This window comes from Triturus cristatus, chromosome 9 (assembly GCF_964204655.1).
Source record: "Triturus cristatus chromosome 9, aTriCri1.1, whole genome shotgun sequence".
NCBI lineage: Eukaryota > Metazoa > Chordata > Amphibia > Caudata > Salamandridae > Triturus > Triturus cristatus.
The window spans coordinates 146,863,094-146,890,145 of record NC_140592.1 but is presented as its reverse complement, the minus strand read 5'-3'; the positions used below and the strand labels follow the sequence as shown (position 1 = coordinate 146,890,145).

Here is a 27,052-nt window from a genome sequence, read left to right as displayed (position 1 = left end):
GCGTTTGCAGAGTGGTGTAAGGAGGGGGCGTGGCCTCCGGTCCGATCCCGTTTTTTGTTATTCCTTTTTTTTTTTTTAGAAGGGGGGCTTTGTAGCCCCCCTTCTTTTTCTATTTTTTTTTTTTGGCCCTGAGGACCCCATCCCCCAGGGCCTGACCCCAATTTATACGTTTGAAAAAAAAAATTGTGAAGGGGGCCGCGTGGCACCCCTCCCGAGGCCATAATTTGCCCCGGGACCCCATCTCCGGGGCATGGGCCTTTATTTTAAAAAAAGATTAGGGAGGGGGGCTGCGTAGCCCCCCCTCCTCTGGCCACTTTAAGGCCCGGGGACCCCATCCCCGGGGCCGGCCATTTTTTTTAATTTAAATTTTTATTTAATGGGGAGGGGGGGCTGCGTGGACCCCTCCTGGGCCACTTCTGGCCCCGGGGACCCCATCCCCGGGGCCTGGCCTCTCGTTGGAGACCGTGGGGGGGTCCCCAATCCCCCCACGGTCCCAGCCGGCTCCCCGCCTCCTGCGGGAGCCGGCATTGCTTTTCCACATGGGGAGCAGCTAACCTGCTGCTCCCCATGTGGAAAAGCACTCTGCCGCTTGCCTCTTGGACCGTTATTCTCACTCTCTGTGGGATACAGTGGAGGACGTGCTGCCCCAGTGTCCGGAGGAGGCCCGGACGCGGCTCGCCCAGGTTCTTGCCGACGGGCGGGATGCAGCACGACATGCTATTCGATGTGGACTAGACACTACCGACTCGCTGGGTAGGGCGATGTCAACCACGGTGGCGCTCCGCGGCCACGCCTGGCTGCGGTCCACGTCTTTCTCAGGGGATGTCCAGAGAACCCTCATGGATATGCCCTTTGATGGCACTCTCCTTTTTAGCGAAAAGGCGGATAGTGCGCTGGTGCACTTCAAGGACTCCCGGGCTACGGCCAAGTCTTTGGGCCTCTCAGGCCGCGACCGCAAACTTCCGCTTTTTGTCCCTTTCATGGCCAAGGAAGGGGCGCCCCCTCACGTCCGCCTAGCCACCGGCCGCAGAACCAACCTGTATGCGGTCGCGGACGTGGATTCTGCCGAGGCTGTACCGGGGGTCAACGTGCCGGTCAGTCTACATCAACCCCGGCAGCATCCGCCTCAAAGCCCTCCTAGTCTGTGCTTTCAGGCCCATTCCACGCAAGTGGGAGGCAGAGTTCGCCATCACCTGCTCCACTGGCGTTCCATCACTTCGGACAGGTGGGTGCTGCAAATCGTCCAAAGGGGCTACTCCCTCCTCTTCGAGACGACCCCTCCAGCCATGCCACTGCAGTGCCACCGCATGTCGCGGGATCACTTGAATCTTCTACGGGAGGAAGGTGCAGCCCTCTTGCCAAGGGGGCCGTCGAACACGTTCCTGGTCCAGAAGTAGGTCGTGGTTGCTATTCCCACTACTTTCGGGTTCCCAAGAAGGGCAAAGGGGGCCTACGCCCTATCTTGGACCTCAGGAGCGTCAACGCCTTCCTTCAGAAAGAGAGGTTCAAGATGCTTACCCTAGCTCAGGTTCTGGCTGCCCTGGATCCAGGAGACTGGATGGTAGCGTTGGACTTGCCGGACGCTTATTTTCACATTCCCGTCCTGCCGGCCCACCGGCGTTACCTGCGGTTCAAGGTGGGTCAGGAGCATTTTCAGTTCATGGTGCTCCCCTTCGGCCTCACCAGTGCCCCTCGGGTGTTCAAGAAAGTGATGGCGGTGGTCGCAACTCATCTGCGCAGATCAGGGGTTCCAGTCTTCCCCTATCTCGTCTCCCACCTCCAGACTACGGCCGACCTCCTGCATTTGCTGGGGTTCTCCATCAACGTGACGAAGTCGCATCTGAGTCCCTCCCAGAAGCTCCTTTTCATCGGGGCGGTTCTGGACTCTGCGCAGTTCCGGGCTTATCCTTCGGAGCAGCGGGTCCGGGATATTCAGGCTCTGATTCACATCTTTCAGCTTCTATCCCGGGTTTCTGTCCGGTTGGTGCTGCGGCTTCTGGATCTGATGGCCTCCTGCATCCTGTTAGTGCATCACGCCAGGTGCCGAATGCGGGCTCTGCAGTGGGACCTGAAGTTTCAGTGGGCCAAGCATTGGGGCAACCTGTCCGACCATGTCTTGATCTCGGAATGCACTGCAAAACAGTTGCAGTGGTAGCTCACGAGCCGCGATTAGGTCAGCGGCATATCCCTCTCCCTACCCCACCCGGAGCACGTAGTGGTGACGGATGCATCCCTCCTGGGATGGGGGGGACACATGGGGGAGGCAGAGATCAGAGGACTCTGGTCTCTGGCGGAGTCTCGGCTCCATATCAACCTTTTGGAGCTGAGAGCGATCCAACTTGCACTGAAGGCATTCCTTCCCGTTGTCCGGGGAAGTGTGGTGCAGGTGTTCACGGACCACACCACCGCCATGTGGTATTGCAGCAAATAGGGCGGGTTGGGGTCATGGACCCTTTGTCAGGAGGCTCTGCACCTCTGGACATGGCTGGAACATCAGGGCATCACCCTGGTGGTTCAACATCTGGCGGGCTCTCTGAACGCCAGAGCAGACGAACTCAGCCGCCGGTGCATGATGGATCACGAATGGTGTCTCTACTCGGACGTGGCGCAAGGCCTCTTTCGGCAGTGGGGAGAGCCTTGGTTAGATCTATTCGCCACTGAAGAGAACGCACAAAGTCAGCAATTCTGTGCGTTGGAGTTTCCAAGGTGGCACTCGCTTGGGGACGCCTTTCGTCGCGAGTGGAGTTGCGGTCTGTTGTACACCTTTCCGCCTATACCACTTCTGCCCAGAGTGCTGAAGATCAGGCGCGACCGGGTTCAAGTCATCTTGGTGGCTCCGGATTGGGCACGAAGGTACTGGTATCCCGAGCTACTCAGTCTGTCAATCGATGCCCCGATACGACTGCCTCTTCAGGAGGACCTTCTGTCTCAGCAGCAGGGGACGGTCCTCCACCCAAACCTGTCCAGTCTCCACCTCCATGCGTGAAGATTGAGCGGCGACAGTTGATGCCATTTGACTTGCCTCCTAAAGTCTGCGATGTGATTCTGGCAGCCAGACGTCCTTCCACTAAAAAGGTATACGCCTGTAGGTGGAAACAATTTGTGGCATGGTGCACAGCAAAGGCTGTGGATCCCCTTTCCACCCCTCTTTCTGAGGTTCTCCTCTTTCTTCTTTCTTTGGCCCAGCAGGGATCTGCTTTGGGCACTCTTAAAGGTTATCTTTCTGCTATCTCTGCCTTCCTCCGGATTCCTGATCAGCCTTCTCTTTTCAATTCCCCCGTTTCTCGATTCCTTAAGGGCATTGCTCGCACGTTTCCTCCTGTCCCTTTCGTAATACCTCAGTGGGATTTGAATCTTGTTTTGACATATCTGATGTGCGCTCCCTTTGAGCCACTTCATAATTGTCCTCTTCATCTGTTGACGCTTAAGACTGCTTTCCTGGTAGCCATCACCTCTGCTAGAAGGGTGAGTGAGCTCCAGGCTCTCTCTCCTAAACCTCCTTTCCTTTCTATCCATCCGGACAAGGTTGTGCTCCGCACTCGCCCTTCCTTCCTAAGATTGTGACTGCCTTTCACATCGGGCAGACCACCACTTTGCCCACCTTCTTTCTGCCTCCGCATCCCTCGAAAGAGGAAGAGAGGCTCCACCGTCTGGACCCAAAATGTGCGCTCTCCTTCTATCTGGACCGCACAAAACAATTCCGGGTGGACGACCAACTCTTCGTTGGCTACGTGGGCACTAAGAAGGGGCGGGCGGCGAAAGAGGAAGAGAGGCTCCACCGTCTGGACCCAAAATGTGCGCTCTCCTTCTATCTGGACCGCACAAAACAATTCCGGGTGGACGACCAACTCTTCGTTGGCTACGTGGGCACTAAGAAGGGGCGGGCGGTGCACAAGCGGACCATCTCTCGGTGGGTCGTTTTGTGCATCAAAGCTTGTTACTCCTTAGCTAAAAAGGAACCTCCTGTTGGGCTGATGGCCCATTCCACCCGGGCCACGGCAGTGATGACTGCCCTGGGTCGGGGAGTCCCCTTGCAGGACATTTGTCAGGCAGCAACGTGGGCCTCGCTGCACACGTTTGCCAAGCATTATTGCTTGGACAGCCAAGTCCGGAGAGACGTTTGGCCGTTCCGTTCTCCAGGACTTTCTGGTGTGATCTTGGTTCGCAGACCCACCACCGGGATTGGTATTGCTGGGGTATCTATTCTAAGGTGAGGAATCTAACTAACGTGTTTCTTTCAGATGAACAAGTTACTTACCTTCGGTAACGATGTATCTGTAAGAAACATTAGTTAGTTAGATTCCTCACCGACCCACACATCCTCCCCGTTCTGCGAACCGACATCTAGGGTTAAGGTTATCCTTTACAGGGCCCTAGACTTTTTTGGCACCAGTGTCGGTCTCTTGCATGGCTCTGCGTTCCTGGCGCGGAAAGCTATGTACAAGAACTGACGTCAGCGCGCGAGGGCGGCATCCAAGTACTCCAACGTCATTCCGGCGCACAACGCCAATGACGGAGGCGGAGCCCAGACGACGCCGAGCGACGCGCAAGGGGTATTGCTGACGAAACATCTTTCCGGATCCAGCCTGACGCCTGGGTATATTCTAAGGTGAGGAATCTAACTAATGTTTCCTACAGATACATCATTACTGAAGGTAAGTAACTTGTTCTTTACTGCATTTAGACCATCTTCATGTTTTATACTGGTATATAACGTTGTAACGTCCACAGTAACCAGCAAAAAATCCTGCTCCCAAGGTAAGTCATAAATTACTTTTAGAAATGCCCCCCTTATCTTGGATATATGAAGGAAGCATTTGCACCAATGGGTTCAGAAATGAATCAATAAATTTAGAAGTATTTTCCAGCCCGCTGCCTATTGCTGATACAATTGGGCGGCCAGGTGGGTTCTCGATGTCTTTATGCACCTTGGGTAATAAATAAACAGGTGTCTCCGTGTTACTGATCTTCAAGAATTTTAACTCATCTTGTGTAATCATGCCCTGGCTATGCCAATCTTGCAAGTGTTCATTCTGGCGATAATGGCTTTGTAACATAGTCTCCATGGGTATTCTGACGTAACATGCCCTGTTGTTCAGTTGTTTATAGGCTTCATTCAAATATTTTTGTTTCTCCCATAGCACCACGTTCCCGCCCTTATCTGCATTACGTACTATGCAGTTCTTATTGGATTTTAACTTTGCAATGAGTGCCGAATGGGCTTAATAATTACAAAAGCATGGTGACATGATTGTGAATATTGAAAAAATGCGATAGCCCACTTGGGCAGTATGAATTGTAAATAACATTGTACAAGCTTAGTCATTAACCTGAATGGAGAATGTGCTCCAATGATCGTATTCTACCAATGTTGATGAAGGGTCTATTGAAATCATTAGTTTCTGGCCGTTTTTTATTTATCTGCTTTGTGCAATGTCAAAGTATCGTATATGCGCTTCTTCTGTAAATGATAACACTATGTAAGAAAAATATCATGTTTTCATTGGGAGACGGACGGAAAACTAGGAGTCTGTTTTCCAATGCATTAGTAGTGTAGTTCAACGCGTGGCTGAGTCACATGCACAGGAATTTAAAAATGGTGAAAATTGTCAAACGTTGTTGGTGAACAAGCCTACAGGTTCAGGCGAAACGCGTACAAGCAACTGACAGTCTATTTGTGTCACAACATGGCGTCGTCCGTCCTTTGTGATACTGAGGTATTAGCAGTGATATATATATAATATATATATACACTGAAAAAACCATAGGTTTCAGGGGCGTTTTAGCTAGCTGGACTTTTCACTCCTACAAAACCATTGAAATTCCCCCGTTATAGTTAGTTCAGCTAACTATAACTCGCGCTCCCGCAATGCACTGCTGATGACGTCACATATTGCATCCCTCATGACATGGTCAGTGACATCACTCATGACATCATCCAGTGAATGTGTGTTTTTCTGAAAATTACATATGTTTTATATATGTATATCTCAAGGTCGATGGAAGAATAAATGGGTATATAAGTGTCTAAATGGATTTGTTTTTGAAAAATTTATTGTATAACTGACTCATTAAGTGTATCTTAGTGAATACATGGCTTAGTGAGTAATGTTTAAATACGTAAATATCTGTATCAGTCTCTCACTTTGTGTATAAGTGGCTGCATGGGCTGGTGAGTAGCTACATGAGTGTCTATATAGGTTATTAGTTGTTTTTTTGAGTATCAGTGTGAGTGTCTGTATGGTTCGGTGGGGGGTATTACGTAGTGCATAGGTGCATGAATGAGTGACTCACTATGTGTTGAAGACAGCATGTGTGCAGGACTGTATGGGTGGAAGAGTGTGTGCATGGGTGTGTTAGTGAGTGAGTGACTGTCTCAATAGTGTCTTTATGAGTAACTACATATGTTTTAAACTAGTACATGTGACTATTGGTATATATAAGTGAGTATATGTGAGAGTGAGAGATTGAAAGAGTTCCTGTATGAATAAGTATGTGTTTCTATAAGTGATTGTTTAAAAGACTAATTATGTGTAAGTTTCTGTAGAAGTAAGTGTGGTGGTGTGTGTATAACTGTATATGCAAGTAAATGGATGTTTGATTCGTTATTAGCATGAGTGACTGTGTGTGAGTAACTCTATGGATGAGTGACGTTGTGTAACAGGATTTATAGGTGTATGAGTACATATGATGAGTGAGTACATGTATGAGTGACTGTATAGGACTGTTGGTGAATGGGTGGATGTGGATGTGGATCTTAGAATTACTGAATAGGTTATTGTGACTGTTATTGGTATGTCCATTGTTTTGAAAATTTTAGTTTCTATTTTTGAATGTGTGTATCAAAGGTTATATTAGGGGGAGAGGAGGTCTGCCACTCTATCGCAAAGATGATGTCATCAGTGATGTCATGAGTGATGTCACTGACCATGTCATGAGTGATGTAATATGTGACATCATCAGCAGTGCATTGCAGGCGCGTGAATTATAGTTAGCTGAACTAACTATAACGGGGTAATTTCAATGGTTTTGTACGAGTGAAAAGTCCAGCTAACTAACGCCCCTGAAACATATGGTTTTTCAGTGAATTTCAAAGATTTTTAAATGTTCATTTCTAACTATGCCTACTGAGATAGGACATGTGAAGAAAGCAGAAAAAACGCACAGAAAGAAAAAAAAGAAATGCAGAAAGAAGCAACAGAAGTTCTCAAAGACGAAGAAAAGTGCAGGAAGAAGGATAACGTGCAGAAAGAACAAACAGAAGAGCAGAAAGAAGCCATGTTGCAAAATCATGCTGTATCCTCAACTTTTTCAGACGGATACTGGTGGCAACTGAGTCTGACTAACCAGTCCTAGAGCCAGTGCTATGTTAAGACACTCAGAATACAGTGAAAACACCTACATACACTAGGGAACACTATGCGTTGGGGTCCCCCTGTGATTAGCATGACCTCCTCTGTAAGCCCCTAGTAAATAATAGGGCAGGGGATTAAAACTACCTCTTAAAATGCGCCACAGGGCGTGTTTGCACACGTCACCTCAGGCCCCGTCCCCTCCCTTCCCCACTGTGTAAACACGCCCTGTGGCCGTTTTTAAGTTGGGAGATTAAGTACCCTTGAATCCTGAGGGTCCCTAGTGGCAAAATAGCCCACTAGGTACGTCCAGTAAGCGCCATTGCAGAGAGGTGTAAAAAGGGGCACGGCCTGCACCACCTCTCTGCAACGCAGAGCAGTGGCGCTTACTGGAAGCACCTGGTGGGCTAGTTGGCCCCCAGGGTCCCTCAAGATTGAAAGGCAATTATTTCCCCAACTTAAAACGCGATACAGGGCGTGTTTGCACACGTCTCCTCCGGCCCCGTCCCCTCCCTTCACCACTGTGTAAACGTGCCCTGTGGCCGTTCTAAGTTGAGAGATTAAGTTCCCTTGAATCCTAAGGGTCCCTAGGGTCCAACTAGCCCACTAGGTACCTCCAGTAAGCGCCACAGAGCCGCGTTGCATAGAGGTTTAAAAAGGGGCATGGCCTCAACACCTGTCTGCAACGCAGCTCCCTGGCGCATACTGGAGATACCTGTTGGGCTAGTTGGAAGGGGGAATTAATTCCCCAACTTACAACTGGAAAGGGGGCACGTTTACAGAGTGCTGCAAGGAGGGGGCGTGGTCTCCGGCGCGATGCCGGTCTTTCATTTTTTTTTTTTTTTTTCAGAAGGAGGACTGTGTGGCCCCCCCTTCTTTTTCTAATTTATTGGCCCTGGGGACCCCATCCCCCCGGGCCTGAACCCTAATTTTTTTTGTTGAAAAAAATTAATTTGGCCCTCCCAAGGCCTTAATCGGCCCCGGGGACCCCAACTCCCAGTTCATGGCCTTTTAAAAAATATATATTCTTTAGGAGGGGTCTGCGTTGCCCCCCTCCTCGGGCCACTTATGGCCCCGGGGACCCCATGCCCCGGGGCCGGCCTTTTGTTTTTTATTATTTTTTTTAAATATATATTTATAGAAACACCTAGGACAGGCTGGACAAACCGTATGTACCTATCACCATGACGATTTGCGTGATATTCATTAAATGGCGACTATGCATACAATGAATCCACGTGGAATGTATTTACACCGCTAGTGAAGCTCTGACGTGTCTGATGCCCTACAGTGCCTAATCCCGGCGCCCCCGCCGGTGGGTACTCTCCAAGTAGACACTCTTGTCGTTTATTTATACAAACATGGGTTGCTATTGACGGGCACATTTAATACACACGCACACCAAGCCATTCAAAGGGGATTCGACAAAAATTCGACCAAACTATGCAAGAAACCCCCCTCACGGTTAATAAAACACACATCCACCGCCGAATGTGTAATACTTTTTATTTTACTCTCTGGAAAGGAGACAAACCTCACTTGAGAGCCACAGCGTGCTCCTGGCTGAGCTCAATGCTGTGTTACACCCACCAGTGCCTGCCTAGTGCCACACACCTCTGTGTTGTATTCCACCAGCTAGTGCGTATGCTATGACACTCTCTAGCCCATGTGCACTGTAACACCACCCCGTGAATATGACATGCCACACTTGCCTTCGCACGGGTTATATTACCCCATCTAAAGTGCCTTCCTCGATGCCTATGCTATAACGCACAGCGCTATCCCATACATATTACAATCTGGGATCCATATCTTTGTCACAGTGCATATGCAACGTTACACTCCCCAGCACATATTTTATATTACAACTTTAGAGACTAGTTAGGTTACACAACACTGCCCTGTGCATATTACACTCCTTCTATCTCGCGCTCTCCTATGAATCTGTCATTGCACACAATGTATTGCATATTATATTTCACGCCCCAGTTCATCTTATATCACACTTTTTGGTGCATAGTTTATACCATATACTATTTCTAGTTTTCATTTTCAATTGCGCTCTCAGGACTATGTTCTATATAACACTGCGTCCACCTACCCTTTTCACGGGCATTACATTTTGCGGTGGAGGGTCAGGGAGTGTTTCTGCCAAGTTAGCCCAGAGTCAGTCACAAACGTCCTCTTCTTCTTGAATAAAAGTGAGATTATGCTGCATACTTGTTCATATTTTAAGTAGTTCGCACAGACGCACATTTTAAAAACAAAGTTCCTAATACCCACCTTCTCTAAACAGTTAGCTTGCTACCCCATCCACCTCCTTCCTATCCTCTGAATCCATGGACTAGCCTCCTCCCTCCTGCCATGCATGGTCTGATGTGCTGCCACTGCCCTCCATTTAGCATGATGTACCAGTCCACTCCTCCTGCCCTCCATTGCCCAATTCTATGGCCCCTTATTGACCTCCTGCTTAGCCTCTGTGCTTAGCTTGCTGCCCCTATTCTCCTTCCACCTGCCCTCCGATGTCTTTGTGCATGCCCCTGCTCCATCCTTTTTGCCCACCATGTTCCATGGACCTGCCACTCCTTTCTACTCGTGAGTGTTCTGTTGACTTGCCACTCTCCTCCCACCTGCCTAGCATTGTCAGATGACTGTAACCTGTCCCTGCCACCTCCACCCTGCCTGTCCACATGCCATGCCCCTATCCCCTTCCTCCTGTCCTCCATGGTTCATTTTACTGCCACACCCTTCTGCCCTCCCTGGTCTGTTGTGCTGCAACTGCTCCTGCCTGCCTGCCCCGCGCGGTCTGTTGTGAGGCCCCTTCCCCTGAACTCTCTGGTCTGTGCCCAGGTCCTGACCCTCCCTTCTATCCTCCATGGTCCTTTGTGCGTGCCCCTGCACCCTCCTGCTTGCCCATCATAGCTATTGTGCTGCCACTAACCCTCCGCTTGCCATGCATGGTCTTCTGTGCTGACATGGCCCCTCCCACTTCCCTGTGTGGTCAGCTAGCTGCCCCTGACCCCCTCCCACCTTCCCTCCATGGTCTGTGTGTATGCCATCATAGTCTCACTGTTGCTCTCCATGGTGTGTCTTGTTTCTAGTGCCCATCCGGCCTGACCTCCTTGGTCATCTTGCTGCTCCTGCCCTCCCCCTTGCCCCCAGCCCTCTGTTTCCATGTGCAGACCTCTATTCCCTCCCTCCTGGCTTGTCTGTTCCATTGTAATGCCCTTGATCCTTCCCTCCTGCCCTTTATGGTCTGTTATGCTGCAGCTTTCTCTCCTGTCTGTCCATTATGGTCAGCTAGCTACCATTGCCTCTTTCCCCTCTGTTCTCTGTTGTCCATGTGCATGGTCCTGTCCCCTCCCTATTGCTTTCTATGGATTGTTGTGCTGCACTCTCGTCCCGCATGCCCTGTGTGGTGTATTGTGCTGCTGCAAACCCTGATGCCTGCCCTGTAGGGTCAGTTTGGTGCACCTCTCCATGTCCCTCCTGTCCTCTGTTATCCGAGTCCATGTCCCTACCCAAATTCCTCCTGCCTACCATGATCCAATGTACCATACTTGCGAACATTTTGAACTTGGTAAGAGGGAAATTTTGAAAAAAAACTGGGGTATTGATTTTCCTCTTTGAGTTACATTGAAAAAGAGGAGATTGTAGACAGGAGACAGATCAAATAAAGCCCATTTGAGCTTAAAAACATTGGACGTTTCCTGGCTGAAACGGGTCTGTTGGCATGTTTGGTTGTACTACCACTGCCTCTTCCTTCTGCCCACAATGGTCTATTATATTGCCACAGCCTCTTGCCAGTCCTGTATTGTTGGTTTGTTGCCCCTGCCCCCCTTTACACTGCCCTCCATAGTCTGTTGTGCTGCCACTGCCCTTCCTGCCTGCCCATTGTGCTCAAATTGTTCCCTCTGCACTCTCCTACCTGCCTTCAATGTTCAGAGTCCGTGCCCCTGGCCTCTACCTCTCAACAGTATCCCAATGAACAACTAGATTGCTAACATTCTATATTTATTACAAAAGTGTGGAACGCCTGATGGCAACTTGATGTAATCAAAACTGTAATACCTAGAGCATTTCCTTTAGAAATTACATATATGAGAGGGTCTTATTTGCATCAAAATTATGGTTAGTGCTCTAAAAAAACTAAAATGAGGACATATTTTCTGAGTTTTCAAATAGCCACAAAGAACTTTTAAATTATTTGTAATCTTTGTTTGTTTTATCCAGTTGACCACTTGATTAAATGTTGTACCTAGGGGAGAGGATGTGGTGTTACTTCCAGAGCTGCAGACTTTGCAACTGGGGAACCAGGTTGGAGTTTCTGCTTCAGCTCAACATTGTAACTCTGGTCAAATCACTTAATCTCCCCATGTGTACAACCAAAATGAATTTGATCTTGTGTGATGTAACCTATGCTCATGTAAAGCACTCCAATACCTGATAAGTCTGCACTATATAAAACTGCAAATACACAAAAAATAAGCGTTTTGCACACTTCTGTCATTGGGCTACATTTGGGCTACATTTGGGTGATATTTGTGCTGCATTTGGGCTCTTTTGTCTCTGGTGGCTATCTTGGGAGCTTTTTGTTATGAAGTTTCCTAATTTCCTCATTTACTACAGTCTCCTCAGTAGGAAATACTTTCAGTTTTTTACTTTGGTTCCATCAAGAAGGCATTCAGAAGTGTCACACATTTGCCATAAATTCAGAATGTTAGCACTCTAGTTGCTTATTAGATCACTGTAGTAAAGCTACTGCTCACCAGGCAGGTCTGCTGCTGGTATTCAAAGTGCATGTTTCAGGCTGCATGTCAGAACTTTTTAATGAAATAGTAGAGGATTTGAGAAGTCAAAATGTGCCCTAATTTTTCTTTCTGCAGCATTAATCATAATTTCTATGGCAAAATGAACCCCCGCATTTTGTTCCTTTGTAAATTAAATGTTTTAAGAGTTACCACTTTATTCCAATCAAGATGGCTTCAGGTGTGCAATACGTTTGTCATAAGTAGGACTGTTAGTGCTCTAGTTGTTCTTTAGAACACTCTGGGAAGCTGCAGTAGAACACAAAGGAATCAACTGACAGTCTCTGCCCTTGTTGGATGTACATGTTTTACTGAGAATGTCAGACTTCATTCTCACATGGCTGAGAAAGATAATGTGAATTTACAGAAAATATGCTCTCCGTTTAGCTTATAGATCACCTTCCAAACCTCTGTGGGAAAAGCATGATAAAATAGTTTTCTCTCAAACATGATTCATGATATCACAGCAGAAGGCTTTTTCACATGGTAAAATCACCTTAGAACACACCACAATTCCTAAAATGAGTATGGTACCATCAACAAATGATTTATAATGTAACTAAAGTCTTAAAACCTTTTATTAACTGCAATTCTTTTTAATGAGGTGCTATCATGTATATTGGTCCCAAGATGGCTGCCAACACTTCTTGGATGAAGTACTGACCGCCAATCAGATCTCACGATGAGATGTGTGGTTAGGCTCCACCCAGATATATCTATCTTGTTAACTCTAATTTTCTCAGGAACTACTTAACGGATTTACACCATTTAAGCAAAAGGCATGAGTCTGAACTGAGGACTACCTCTTTGCCAAATTTGGTGTAATTCCGTTCAGCAGTTCGGGCTGTAGCTGCGTCAACAGGTCCTATGGGAAAATGCATGGGGAAAACAAGTTTTGGGACCACCCTTTTTTCTCGGCCCCCACTTGACGAATCACCGTGAAATTTTCAGGATAGGAGCGGACCAGAGCTGACCAAAAGTTTGGAAAATTTTGCAAAGATTCGGCAATTGGCGCCAACGTTATTCCAAATAGAATGTTGCGGATTTCCTATGGAAAATAGGTCCTAACTATAACTACCTACTGGCGACTGCCAGTAGGTAATATATATAATATCTGTCTCTGGCACACACTTCAGTTGTCCCTTTCTGTTACAACACAGGGTTGGACAGACCTAGAGGGGCAAATGCACCAGGTGTCCTTTGCCTCTGCTCTCCCTCGCTGGGTGTTTGGGTACTGATCTGCAATACTGGTTGCCTCCCTCCTTTTTAGACAATTTTCCTCTAATTTTTAGGTGGAGACTTTTGAGGCCTCACTACTAGAGTTCCTCTGCTATGGGTCTGTTTGTTCACTGTTTGGGTATTCGCTGTTCTGCATCTGCCCTGGATGGGCGGGGCGATTGGGTTTATGTTAGTCTTGCTGTTTTTCTCTTTTTGCAGGTCATACATCACACACCTATCAACACTTGGTCATGCTTCCACCCCACGTGTTTAATATGCCATAACTAGATTACAGGTACTTACTTGGTATGTGCATGGAATGGGGACAGCACGTAAGTGACACCTAGTTCACCAATACATACGGCAGCGCAACACATTCAATTTCTTCAGGAAAAGCACATGGTGGGAGGTGAAGATATTCGACTACATGAACGATGACGAGGACAATGTTATTGTGCTACGTCCTTTGGGTTTGCCCAAGGGGTGTTGGTCTAGATCTGTTCTTCTGCTCCCTTTATTTGCCTGGCCATGGAAGTTGACCCTGAGGGGTGCTACATTTTTGTGTAGGGTCAACTCGATGGCCGGCCGCTTCGGTCGGGCAGCACATGTGCACTGACTGTGGCCCAGCAGGCCTTCGTGTTCACAACCCCGCTGCTGGCCTCCCCTATAGCGGTGACTGCGGCAGGACTCAGACAGTGGCTCTTTCATTGGTCTCTCCTAGACAGCTGGCTTGGGTTGTGCCCTCATGTGAAGGCCTACTCCTAATACTCAGCATCTCACGATCTGCACGTGCGATTAGATCACATTCTTTAACCTCGCATGAACTGCTGAGTGGCAGTGACCGGAGAATACCTTGGTCAGAACTTCTCCGATCGTAACCCGCGCAGCTCCATTTCGACTGGGGGACCCATCGTCCGCCCGTCTCCATGTGGCGATTTCAACCCACCTTATTGGAGGACAGTGTGTTTTGGAGAGTAACCGAGAGGTGCTGGCTAACTATATGGCAGAAAAATGGGGCTCAGCAGCGTCCAAGCACATAGAATGGGAGGGCACTGCATTAATGTGGTAGTGGGGGTGCAGGCTTACCTGCACAGGGAAATAGCGACTCTGGAACAGTTCTTGGGCGCGTTGGGGGTGACATTTCGCAGAGCCCTTACGGGTCGCCATGCGCTCACAGATGCCTGGGAGAGGCATGCCCAACTGGTAGCTCAACTGAGCTGCTTTGATTTCCAGGCCTATCAGGCTAAGATGCACACTGAGGAAGAAAAGTTGTGCTGCTTATTGGCATGGCTACTCCGCAGTGCATGCCCAATCACACCCATCACTATGATTCCCCAATCCCTGATACAAACCATCAACTGTCAGTCAGATATTCACACCACTTTCACAGCCTATTACAAGGCGCTTTATGGCCCGCCAGCTATGGACCAGACTGATAGTCTTTAGGAATTCTTGGTGAATATTGAGCAGCCCGCAATTGATTGATTGGCCCAAGAAGAACTGCAATTTCCCCTCACAGAGCAGGAGCGAAATGCAAAACTCCAGGCCTGGATGGTTTTCCTGTTGAGTTTTATAAGGCTTACAAAGGTATTCAAGTTCTTAAATTACTGGAACTATATCAAGCGGCCTTGGAGGAAGGAAGATTACCCTCCACACTCCTAGAGTCCCTTATAGTTTCACTGCCAAAACCCGACAAGGACCCTCTAGAGGTGGCATCCTACTGTCCCTTATCGATGTTGGGCACGGATTATAAGATTCTCAGTAAAGTCATCGCTGGCTGCCTCTTGGAACATATGCCCCAGTTGGTACAAGCCAAACAAAACTGCTTCATTCCCAACTGTTCTAATACCCTTAATGTCTCCAGACGCTATAGAATATTAGAACTGGCCAAATCCCACTGGCCGTATGCTGCCTGCCTAGTTATAGATCTGGAACGGTCATTTGATACTGTGGCTTGGACCAACATTTTTGTGGTGCTTTCCCGATTTGCCATCCCAGCGTGTTTTTTGCGCCTCATCGATTGTTTTACACGGCCCCCATTGCCTGAGTCAGCATGTGCCAACTCATTTCGGCCCCAATAGAGATCAGCAGGAGCACGCGTCCGGGCTACTCACTGTTGCACACTTATTTGCATTGGCAGTGGAGCCATTAGCTCAGCGACTGCAGAATAAAGGGGAGGACTGGGGAATTCGATTGAGAGAGGAATTGCATTGTCTCCCTTTATGTGGACAACATCCTCATTTATATCCATGACATTCAACGGGGACTCGGGAAGATCAAAGAGGCCCTAACAATTTCAGGAGGCTTTCGGGCTTGATGTGAACTGGGCAAAGACGTTCCTGTTCCCTGTTAGCCTGGACTGTCCACCACAGCATTTGATGGTAGGACCCAACCTGGTGAGATGGGAACCTTGCACCTTCTTGTATCTTGGTGTTCAGATGCATCATGAGCCCCGAGATTTAATAGATGGTAACCTCAACTGGTCGCATGCCTCCTTAAGACCGCAATTGGTATTAAAATAGCGCTTCCCCTAACAGTGTGCACTTTGCTTTCTTCAACCAAGCTGTATTCTACAGCCGGGTGGAGAAATGGCACAGACTCCCTGTGCCTGAACGAGCGTCAAACCAGCCCACTCAGGGCAATCCCGGGGCATGAGAGCAGCATCTGTATTGGATGGGAAGTCTGTCCCAGGGACTGACTGAAGCAGCAGGCGAGCGGAGAGGCACGAGGCGTCTGGAAGCATAATGTAAACCTTTCGGAAAAAGAAAAAATGATCCTGTACTCTGTCCCTCCCCCGTCCTTTCCCCCTGAACCCTACCAACCACCCCCCTTGCCCCGGTACTGAATATTTGCAGCAGCCGCGACTGTTAAGTAGTAGTTTGAGGACTGAACCGTGGCATTGAATTGACACACCATGGACATGATATCATTGAACCATATTCCTAGGATCATAACCCAATTGATAACTTTGAAGTATTTTCCTACACACGTGTACAGTGGTGGTCCACTGATTTTTTTTTAGCTGGTGCTTGATACTTGGAGTGATCGTTTTGCTTTGTAGTGTTCAGACATGTGGTATTTGCATTCATCCTATCCTTGATCCTTAAATATCTTATCCGCTTCTGGGTTGCATGATAACTGTACCACTACTTAAGTGGCATTGGTATTGTTTTGGAAGATGACTTCCTGATCCAGTAGAATATTGTGCAGAGGTTTTATGTGTATGATGCAAAGAGAAGTCCCAGGCATCACCTCTGTGGAATCGCATAGTTCACTAAAGCAGCTTCTTCATGTTGCAGAGTGAACTACCCAAGAAGGAGACACTTAAGTTGCCAGACAGACACTTAAATCTGTTTGTTGATGGCTTCAAAAATAACGGTTAATAAGCGCACTAAATGCAAGCCTTTTTTGTCCCTATGCACACAGCGCCAGCGATGCTTCCAGTTTTTAACATAGGGGGAAGTTCCAAAACAAAAGTGTACTATTCTCAGGCTTGCTTGCTGGATGGTCAAAGGAAATACTAGGGCCTGAGCATTTTGTAGGTAATATTAAGGCTTTAGAGTAGAACAGAGTATGGCTCTACCCAAGCATGGGGGAATAATATGTAGTCTGAGATGATGTATAATACCTATACAGAGGTGGTGGGGACAGATTGAGGAGGAAGAGGCACATGGCACTTGCGTGAAAGGGCAGGGAGAGCGACTCACCAATTAAATGGTACAATGTTGCCTGATTAATGCCAGCCCTAGAAATCCATGACCTCCTACTTGATACAACTTATGATATGTTATGCATCACAGGAAACCTGACTTACAGAAGTGGTTCGAACCTAATGTTTATGTGCCTAGATCGCTTCAAAATTATGCACCTCATGTGGCGTAATCAGTGCAGAGGTGGATTGGCAATCATTCTCCAGGCGAATCTCATGGTGATGGAGTTTCAGTGAGGGCTGCAAAGTTCTGGAATGAGCTACCAGGTCCCTTAAGACTTGCTCTTTCTTACTATGGTTCAGGACGGCTTTAAATACATTACTTTTCAATAACTAGGACTGGTTGAGCTGATCCCAAGTGGTTGACCACGCTGTCTCTGTGCTTCGGTTCGGACACTTCATTCCCTGTGTTTACTTGGCTCCAGGACAACTTTTGGGGTATTTTCCGTGCTTTACAAATCTGGTAACATAACCTACTCAATCCATAAGGAAGAACTTAAAGAAACTTAACGCCACCTCCTGCAGCCTTTTGACCAGAATGTCATGATCTGTTGTATCAAAAGCTGCGGATAAATCAAACCACATTAGGAGTGCTGAATCTCCAGAGTCTAGCAATCGGAATTGCGGACTGTATGTTAAGTGCCTTCTCTGTACCTATGTTTGGATGGAAACAAGATTGAAATACCCTGAGGTGCACAGTGGATTCCATGTGATTCTGAAATGTTATGGTAGCTGTTTTTAGGTCAATCCTAGTGCAGCACGCATGTGCTGTCTAGGAGAGGACCTTTAGAAATCGGTCTGCACTTTTCAAACTCTCGTGCTTGTGTTGGCATCCACCTTGCGGGAGAGAGCAAAGGCGCGCAGGGGCCATCTGTTTGTAACTAACGTAGCCGTGCGCGCTTGTTTATATTTCTTCACTTTCCCTTCCACTGCCTGCCTCACCCTCCCTTGTCAACCGGTTCCTTTTAAACGACTTTGTGGCTTTTCGATCTCTGCAATTACTGTGCTACATATCTAGCAGTTGTACTTAAAAAAAAAAAAAAAGTTTAAAAAAAAAATCAAAAAAAAAAATCGTAGTTTGTTAAAAGTATATGCTAGCATGTATTTTTGTATAATACATTAAAACAGGCTCTGCTCTCTACACACACCATATAAACAAGTGCTCTCTCCTAGCACATGCTGCCTCTCTTCTCAAGTTATAGGAAGGATGAAACTTAAAGTCAGCCCTGCTTTAATTTGAACCTGTGGCTGCTGTGTGCGCACAGATTTCTGGGGCCATATGTTTTTAATTAGCGTGGCCGCGCCCGCTTTTTTATATTTGTTTACTCTCTTCCCCATTCCTGTCTCACCCTTGCCCTCCCTTGTTAACAGTCTTCTCTTAAACAAGTTTGTGTCTTGTTGATCTCTGCCAATAACTGTGCTACATATCTAGCAGCTGCACTAAAAATAATCGTATTTTGTCAAAAGTATCGGCTAGCATGTATTTTAGTATAATACATTAAAACTGGGGCTGCTCTCTACACACACACACACACACACACACACACACACACACACACACACACACACACACACACACACCATATAAACAAGCGCTCGCTCTTAGAACAAGCTGCCTCTCTTCTCAAGTTACGGGAAGGATGAAACTTAAAATCAGCTCTGCCTTTATTTGAACATGTGGCTGCTGCGTGTGCACAGATTTCTGGGGCCATCTACAATAACACAAGTGCACAATACTAAAACACATCAATCTATGGATATTAGCAATGAACTTCTAATGGACTGGTTTATAATCAATACAGATGTGGAAGACTTATCCGATGCAGTTATGCCATATTTACCGCAGACATGTGAAGTAATATTTTGCAATGGCATTATTACAAAAATATTAAAAGATATTGCAACAGAATGAATATATTTAGAAAACATGTATAAATGTACATCATAAATGTATTTTTCCCACTCAAATTACTTTAAAGTACTAAAAATGTTAACTAAAAATGTTTACAATAAAATTTAAACTAACAAACATTTGTCAGTTATTCCTGGACAAACCATTGCCAATATCTTTGGATACACACTTATAAGGTGCCAAACAAACACATATTAGCAATGCCAATAGCTCAAAAATAAAATCCAAACTACCAAGCTCTAATTGGGTGTTTTATGTATGCTAAAAAAATATATCACTGCACATTGCTCAGGAGGTACTTTTTGTATTTTTAGCCTTCAGGCTACTTTAGCATTAAAACTAATTGTAAAGCTGTTCCACATTTGCTTTTTAAGCAAAAAAACTAGAACAAGATTGTTCAGTAGCACACAATTAATTACTTTGTAGTAGTGTTTAGAAACATAGTTATGCTATGAAAACATTACCATAGCCAATATGTTTTGCCTTTAAGAACATACAGGTATTTAGTTATGCAGCACAATATCCTTGGTGCAACAACATCAACTGTTGCATGGCTAATCACTTATAAGGTCCCAAAGGCAAGACCTATTGGCCATGCCAATGCTTGTTTTTTTTCAGTTCCAGAAGCCAAGGGTTGCTGGAGTTCGAGCAATAGTCTGTACAATCCACGGTATCCAAGCCAGGTTTCTTAAGGAGCATGGTATATAACTATTTCTCTAAAGGAGGTCTAATGTAAGGAACTAGCTCCAGATAACCTACCTGAGCAATTTTTGCTGAACACGGATCTTCCAGACATCTATTTTTGCCCATCTTAATAATTCTGGACGAGCTCTCACCTCACGGCGTCTTTAATCAATGACCCGTCCGCAGACTGCTCAATGGTGGTGGTGGTAGTGGTCATTTCAATCTTGTGTGCCAAACTGTAATGTAATTTAACTTACCAAACAAAGTTAAAGACCAGCCTATACTTTACTTATTAGGAGTAGAATTACGGCATCTATATTTCAAACCTTCAGCTCTGGAGGCCTATGGAAAAGGGAAACCGAGCACACAAGTATCTGGGTCGAAAGCTTATACTATCTGTAACTCTACAGTGGCTAAACTTGTCACTGAGTACGAGGTTGCTATAATGGAAAATCCATTGACAATGTGATAAGACGTCAGGCTTATGTGATTAGTCTTACCCAAGCCCTCTGACTGCGCATAAGATACATGATAAAAGTCCTTACATTTACACAGATCGTTGAAAAACTATTGTCATACCTCGGTGATACGAGGTGTTTAGATCTGTCATTTATATTAAATGGCTGCTTATTATCGCAATTAACTGCTGTCAACCAAGAAGGAAGTAACTGCGTGGGAGGCTCTTTAAAATTGTGTCGCGATTCCATTCCTGCAGGTTCTAACTCCACCCACTCTTCTAACCAGTCAGGGAGAGCTGAGGCTAAGTCATATGGATATCTATAACGATCCCACACATATTGATGTAGAGGATGACTTGGCCATTGTATCAGGATGACCTGGGAGGGTCAGAATACATTTTATGTTAAACAACTGTTCAATGTCGCTGCTAATCGCCTAAGTATATTTGCCTTCAGCTCTTTGTTTTCCTAGATGAAATACAATAATGGCCGCTAAAAGCTATTGAGCAATTAAACCACTAAATAGAAAATGGGAATCTCATGCAGTGGATGGGAAGAGAAAGTAGCAGCAAGCCGTGCCTCCCATGCCTACCCTATCTTACCAGACTCTAAACCGATACATGCATAGGTGGTGCGAGTCAATGCAACTTCTTTAGAGACCTGTTGCGGGCAGAAGACAGGCTACCAAAAGCATCTTAGTCAACTCGTGGGAGATGTAGCTCCATAATTAGTTTGGCACAGCAATCAATCGCCTTCTGCTTTCACAGAGCAGCAATTCCACTCACGCTTGACTCCACAGGGAGCTGCAGTACGCGTTGGTGCAACATTTATGGGCTAGCCCCCTTAAGGCCATTTTTTTCTGTGGGTAAGCCCTTTCCAGCCATTGGCATGTGAGATGGTCCGTCACTCTGTGGGTGAGCTCGAGAAGTATTTTAGTCTCAGTATCCTGCTATTGACTGTTTGGTTGTATCTGTCTAACTCCAATGAAGTGCTTCCATTTTAATGCATGAGGATTATTATATATCTGAAGAGTACGCGCAATCAAACTTTTTATCACATTTAGTTGCAATTTATTCATACAAAAAAATCCTTATATTAATATTTTTTTTTCACTGCAAGACCCAATGGTTTATTTAACACCAACAAAATAATTGCTAGAGATACCAGCGGTCTGCCTTGCTAATAGTTTTCATTACAGGAATAACCCTTTAGTATCCCTAGCAATCGCATTCGGCCAACGGGTCATCACCAAAATACAGCACGCCTGGCAGCAACACTGCTCCTGCTGAAAGGCCATACCTGAAAACACATTCAATACACCTGGACCTTGTGGCAAACCAGTGTCTCTGGCTTATAACTGCATATACAAACCAGACCTAGTGGATTTGCCAATGCTTCTTTTTCCTACACCCAGTTTTAAATTGAAATTTGTATTTATATAGCGCTTACCACCCTTAACGAGGCGTTGAATCGCTCATAATGTACTGATTGTCACATTTAAAATGTTGGAATAATTCACAAGACTTTGTTCCTTGCATCCAGGTACTCCAGAGTTCATGGCCCCAGAGATGTATGAAGAACACTATGATGAATCTGTGGATGTATATGCCTTTGGAATGTGCATGTTGGAAATGGCTACCTCAGAATACCCATACTCAGAATGCCAGAATGCTGCTCAAATTTATCGCAAAGTTACAAGTGTGAGTACTTGGAGATGTGCTGTTGTCAATCATTTTTCTAATTTTGTAATTGATTTATACTTTGAGGTCTGTAACACTTCTTATTTATGCTTAAGAGGTGGAATTTATTGTGATTACGGGATACATTCCATTACCCATAATTATTGATATCATTGAATTCTGCAAATTTGATTTGGTTTGTTTCGTAACACTTTTTCATACCAGCACACATGGTGTCATGCAAAGACACAAACATGTAAGATGACTATCTCAATTTGGTAATGATTTGTGATTCATGTAGTGAACATAATTCAGCATAACAATTTCTTTGTTTTCCCATTAAAGTTCCTAATCAATATGCATCCGTTCGGTAAGTGTGTGCAATTTTACCCAAGGCACACCTATATCATTTGTGAAATTATACAATTCTTTTGTTGTTACCCTCTGGTGGATCGGAAGGCAAAATGTCATGACCATAAAAAATAATTGAATGGAGGGCTATATCATATCCACTAAAATGCCGCATGCAGTATCATTAACAAGAGTAATGTTCATCCTCTTGTGCAGAACGATTACAAATGAAGAATCTTCACATCCATCAACCAAACAACACAATAGAGCTACAGCAATGGTCCTCTCTAGCTAACGATTTTAATCTGTGTATATTTGTCTTTGCTCATCAATTATGGCAATGCCGCTGTTTTCTTAAATCCATATGAGAGGCAGGTAAGCAGCAAGTGCTCTGGAATCAACAGAAGCTTGAACCACCTGCACTGATTTTCTGTTTCAAGCGTAAAACTGGACAATCAGAAGCCAAAGGATCTTCTGTTGTAGCTCGTTGCAACAGAGGTTAATAAAGCAGGTTTGGATGAGGAAGAACCCTCAGAGTTCTTGAATATCTCACAAAATAAAAAAAACACTGGTAGAGGCGTGCCTCTTTCTAACCAGTGAAATTGCCAAATGGTTAATTATGAGTTTTCCATTGAAATTAAGCTGGTTGATGTACATTTTAGGAATTTCGAAAATCTGAACTTTTGGACGATAAAACAATGCACACCTTGAATAAAACGCATGCTACGTTCGATGTTTGATACCCTTGCATTGAATTGTTTTTTGTTAATCTGTTGCTAAATTGAGTCCACTTGGTGTATTTGTGGCATTTGTGATGGCATGCGACATTCTGTTCTTTTTGAGCAGCGACAGACACAAACCTTCACATACTTGGTAAGGGCAAGCATTTTAAGATTTCACATGGTTGGTGCGTGTGCCATTATTGGCCAACATTTTATATTCCAGATTTACTTTAACCCTTTCACCGCGGCGGGAATTCCGCCGCGGTGCTGGGGGGTGCGGGGGGGCAGCGCGGTGGCGCTGTACTCATGACGGAGCCGCTCCGTCATGAGCCACGGTTGGGCTGTGCTCATGACGGAACGGTTCCGTCATGACTCCGCCCATTTGCGTTGTCCCCCCGCACAGGCGGGGAAACAGCGCCGCGCAGGCGGAGCGGCCGCCAACGGGCGTGTCATGACGGAACCGTTCCGTCATGAGCACACGGCAACCGTGGCTCATGACGGAACGGTTCCGTCATGAGCAGGGAAGGGGTTAAGGGGCTTTGGGCCGGACCCGGTCCGCTATTTGCTTCTTTTCTCAGACCTTTCAGACACTGGCTTGGGACATTGTCAGTCACACTTTGGCTCAGCCCAAAGGAGTATTTCAGTCTCAACATATATTTGGGTGTGACCACTCACCTTTATTACAATGCATGAGGGACGGTCAGTTTTTCCCAACTGCACTGGGCGGCTAGTGTTGACAAAACCATCTGAAAAATGGATTCGACAAAGTGTCTTTTGTAGCGTTCATTTTTTGTAATTCCTTTGTCTGTGTACGCTCCACAATACACAAACTACTACTGAGAAAGCCTATAACCATGGCAAGCTTATCCGCTTTGCCAAAGCCCATTAAGCCTTATCCTTACATCAAAATTATTCTTGTTCTGACGTTACAACATTGCTTGTGCGTTCATGGTTTTATTTAGATTTGGAAAACAAGCATCTGAGATGCAATATGGACTACCCTAAATTACATTCATTGGTGATTCATCAGCATATGTTTGTTCACAAGGTTTCATATTTGTGTGAACTTTTAAAATAAACTTTTATTAAGGTTTGTTTTAGAAAACTAGCTGCTAGATTATCTCTGTATGGGAAAAATAACTTCTGCCACATCTTGTATATAAAACATCACGTGGGTAAAAGATTTCACCATCTAAAGTTGGAATTCAAATCCATGGTAAATGCCATACTGAGGTCCCTCTTCCTCTGGATGCTTAAAGGGAGTTATTCTATCTCACCTTTTCCTTAAGGGTTGATTCAGGGGTTTCAAGCTGTTTGTTTTAATCCAATAAAGTTTACTTCCGTATTCTAAGGTTATGGCCCCTTCTTCTTTGGCATCTATAGAGATTACATCATGCCGCAGAATCCCTGATGAGAGATAATAGACCTCCAGCTTTACATAGTATCAGGAGTTCTACAATCCATAATCTCAATGGGTCACAACTAGTCTCAAGAGGATGCAATCAAGTTTCACAGACCTATCAGTACAAACCAACTATGGGCCAGTTTTTAAAGCTATGGAGGATTGGCCACTGGTGGCTGGGAAAGTGAAGGGCAGGTGGAGTCACAGGGAGGCACAGCACACCACTACCGGGGCAAGGTGGGAAGAGTTGGATCACACTGCACTTCCAGGTCAGTATGAACCAGGCAAATATAAACACCAGTCATGTTGCACCTTCCCTGACAGCAGCAGACTGTGCCCTCTCTTCTCTGATCACCCAGTTTGCACCATGTTCAGTCCTTGTAATTTTTTCCCCCCTTTAGGTCCTCTGGGGTGGTTAGGGCAGCTTAGAATTTCCTTCCATTTGCAGACACGGAGCATTGCTTATCACCTTACAAAAATCTTGCTCAAATACAGACTCTACAAATTGTCTTGCCACCCAGCATATCTACTATTGCGGTGGACCTTTATATTTGGTTGCAAGATTATAACTTGGTCATCTGGGAGCTAATCACAGCCTTTCAATTTCCCTACTTTGGTGAGCCTGTTTATATCAACAAAGGCCCTTTTTCAGTAATTTAAGAATGCACATCTTCAAAACACAGGTAAGTGGTTTCAGTTAATATTTAATGAAAATAAGTGGAATTATGGGGTGTAAGTAATTTTAAGGGTTCAGGGATGGGTAAGAGTATAGGTTGGGGTAGATCTTTTAGGCCTTAGTGCTGGATTCGTTCAAGTGGGTTGTTGGGGTTTTCAGGGTTCCAGTATGGGAAAGTGAAGGCATTAGTAACAGTTATAGGGTTCAGGGTTGTTTAAGGGTAGGTAAGTGATTTTAGGGTTAATATAAGAATGTGGGGTTTTAAAGGTTTTTCTAGGATTTTTATGGTTCAGGGACAGGTAAGGATTAGTGGGTTTCTATGCTTGAGGGTTGAGTAAGGGCATAGGCTGGTGAGGGTTTATTAGGGTTTTTAGGTTTCAGAGGCCAGGTGGGGATTAATACGTTTTTATGGGTTCAGCTGTGGACAGGTTAGTAAGTGGGTATTGGGTTTCAGGATATGGGGCAGTATGCGGTTGTTAAGTTGAGGGATGGGTAAGAAGTTAGTAATGGGTTTTTAGGGTTTATGAGGTGATTAGGGATAAAGGTATGCTAAGGATTTAAGATTTTTAGGTTTCTGAGTTGGGCTAGAGAAGAGGTTAGTAACAAGTTTCAGGGTTGGTTAAGGGTGCATGGTGGTTGGGATTTTTAGGGTTCGGGGATGGGGAGGGTGTTAGTAGCAGGTTTTTAGGGTTCAGGATTGTGTAACTGTTTGGGAAGTAAGGGTTGTTTAGGGTTCAGGTAAAGGTAGGGGTGTTATAGTATTTTGTATTGATGTTAGGGTTTTGTGATGGATAAGAGAATGGATTGGAAAGAGGTATTTGGGGATATGGGATCGGTAAATGTATATCATCTTAATGGTCATTTTAGTTTGAGAGGTGGGTAAGGTTAGGTATAGGAGTTTAAATGATCAGGGATTGGGAGGTATCTAATTAGTTTTTTACATAACTTGATATGCATTTTCCAAGTCCTGAGACCGGCGACTCCCAGGTATATAGGTCGGGGTTCAATGTGGTGGGGGTCTCTACACCCCACTGACAGATTCAGCAAAAGCTTTCCACACTCTTCCACAACCAGGGGATTGCTTAGCTGTTTTCTTTTATTGTCAGTCAGAGGACATGACCCGTTTCAACCCCTTGAAGTCTTGATCACATACCTGTGCCCTACAATTCTGTGCAGAATAAGTGGCAGAAATCGATGGTGCACAAAACATTTCACTGTGAAAAGGTCTAAAGAAACCAACAAATACAACAGTGTGGATTGTGTGACAAATTGAGTCACGCTATTATTAAAACAAAAAAGTTTAAGGATGAATAATCTGATAAAACCAAGGTCAAACGTTATACATCCAGCCTCTTACAGTTAAGCGAGCACTATATATATATATATATATATATATATATATATATATATATATATATAATATACACCTACTAGCAGTCGCCAGTAGGTAGTTCTAGTTGGAATCTATTTTCCATAGAAAAAGCACTTTTTGTTTTTCCTATAACTTTGGCACTGTTTGGTGGATCCTCACAAAACTTGCCACTCGCTTTAGCTGCTGTGTTGAAAGTTTTGGGGTGTTTCATCAAGCGGGGGCCAAGGAAAAAAGTGGGGTCCCCAAAACACTTTTTCCCCATGCAAATTTCTAGGGGGATTTTAGACACCACTACAACCCGAACCTCTGAACGGAATTGGACCAAATTAACAGGAAGCTAGATCTTGGTCCATAAAGAGTGCTTTTTATGATGTGTTGTAAATCTGTTCAGTAGTTTGGAGTTATTAAAGAAAAAAGAAATATAGATATCTAGGGACGTGGGCCCTCAGCTGATCCCCTATGATGGATACGCGAAGCCGCGTGCCACCAGCAATGCCGTGATTGGCTGGCCACAAGCTGAGAAGAAAGATATGGCTACCATTTAGATGACCGGGAACGGTTGCCAGTTCTGAGAATTTATAAAAAATGGAATTAAAGGTTGTAGGGTAGAGGTACCCTGACCCCTTATGTGTAATATAGGGGTGTATGAGGGATCTATGATTAGAAAGAAATGGGCCTAGACTTATTTCTTCCATGTGCGGAATTCCCA

At 45.5% G+C, this 27,052-nt stretch overlaps 1 protein-coding gene across 8 annotated transcripts in view; it reads left to right on the top strand.

Annotated features, from left to right (window-relative positions):
• The window catches only part of WNK2 (WNK lysine deficient protein kinase 2), a 647,264-nt gene that overhangs the window by 207,490 nt on the left and 412,722 nt on the right, over window positions 1-27,052 (top strand). For all 8 annotated transcript variants that reach the window (XM_085624584.1, XM_085624585.1, XM_085624586.1 and 5 more), the window contains one exon: window positions 21,684-21,841. In XM_085624584.1, coding sequence (XP_085480710.1) covers window positions 21,684-21,841 — 158 coding nt within the window. The remainder of the gene's footprint in view (window positions 1-21,683; window positions 21,842-27,052) is intronic.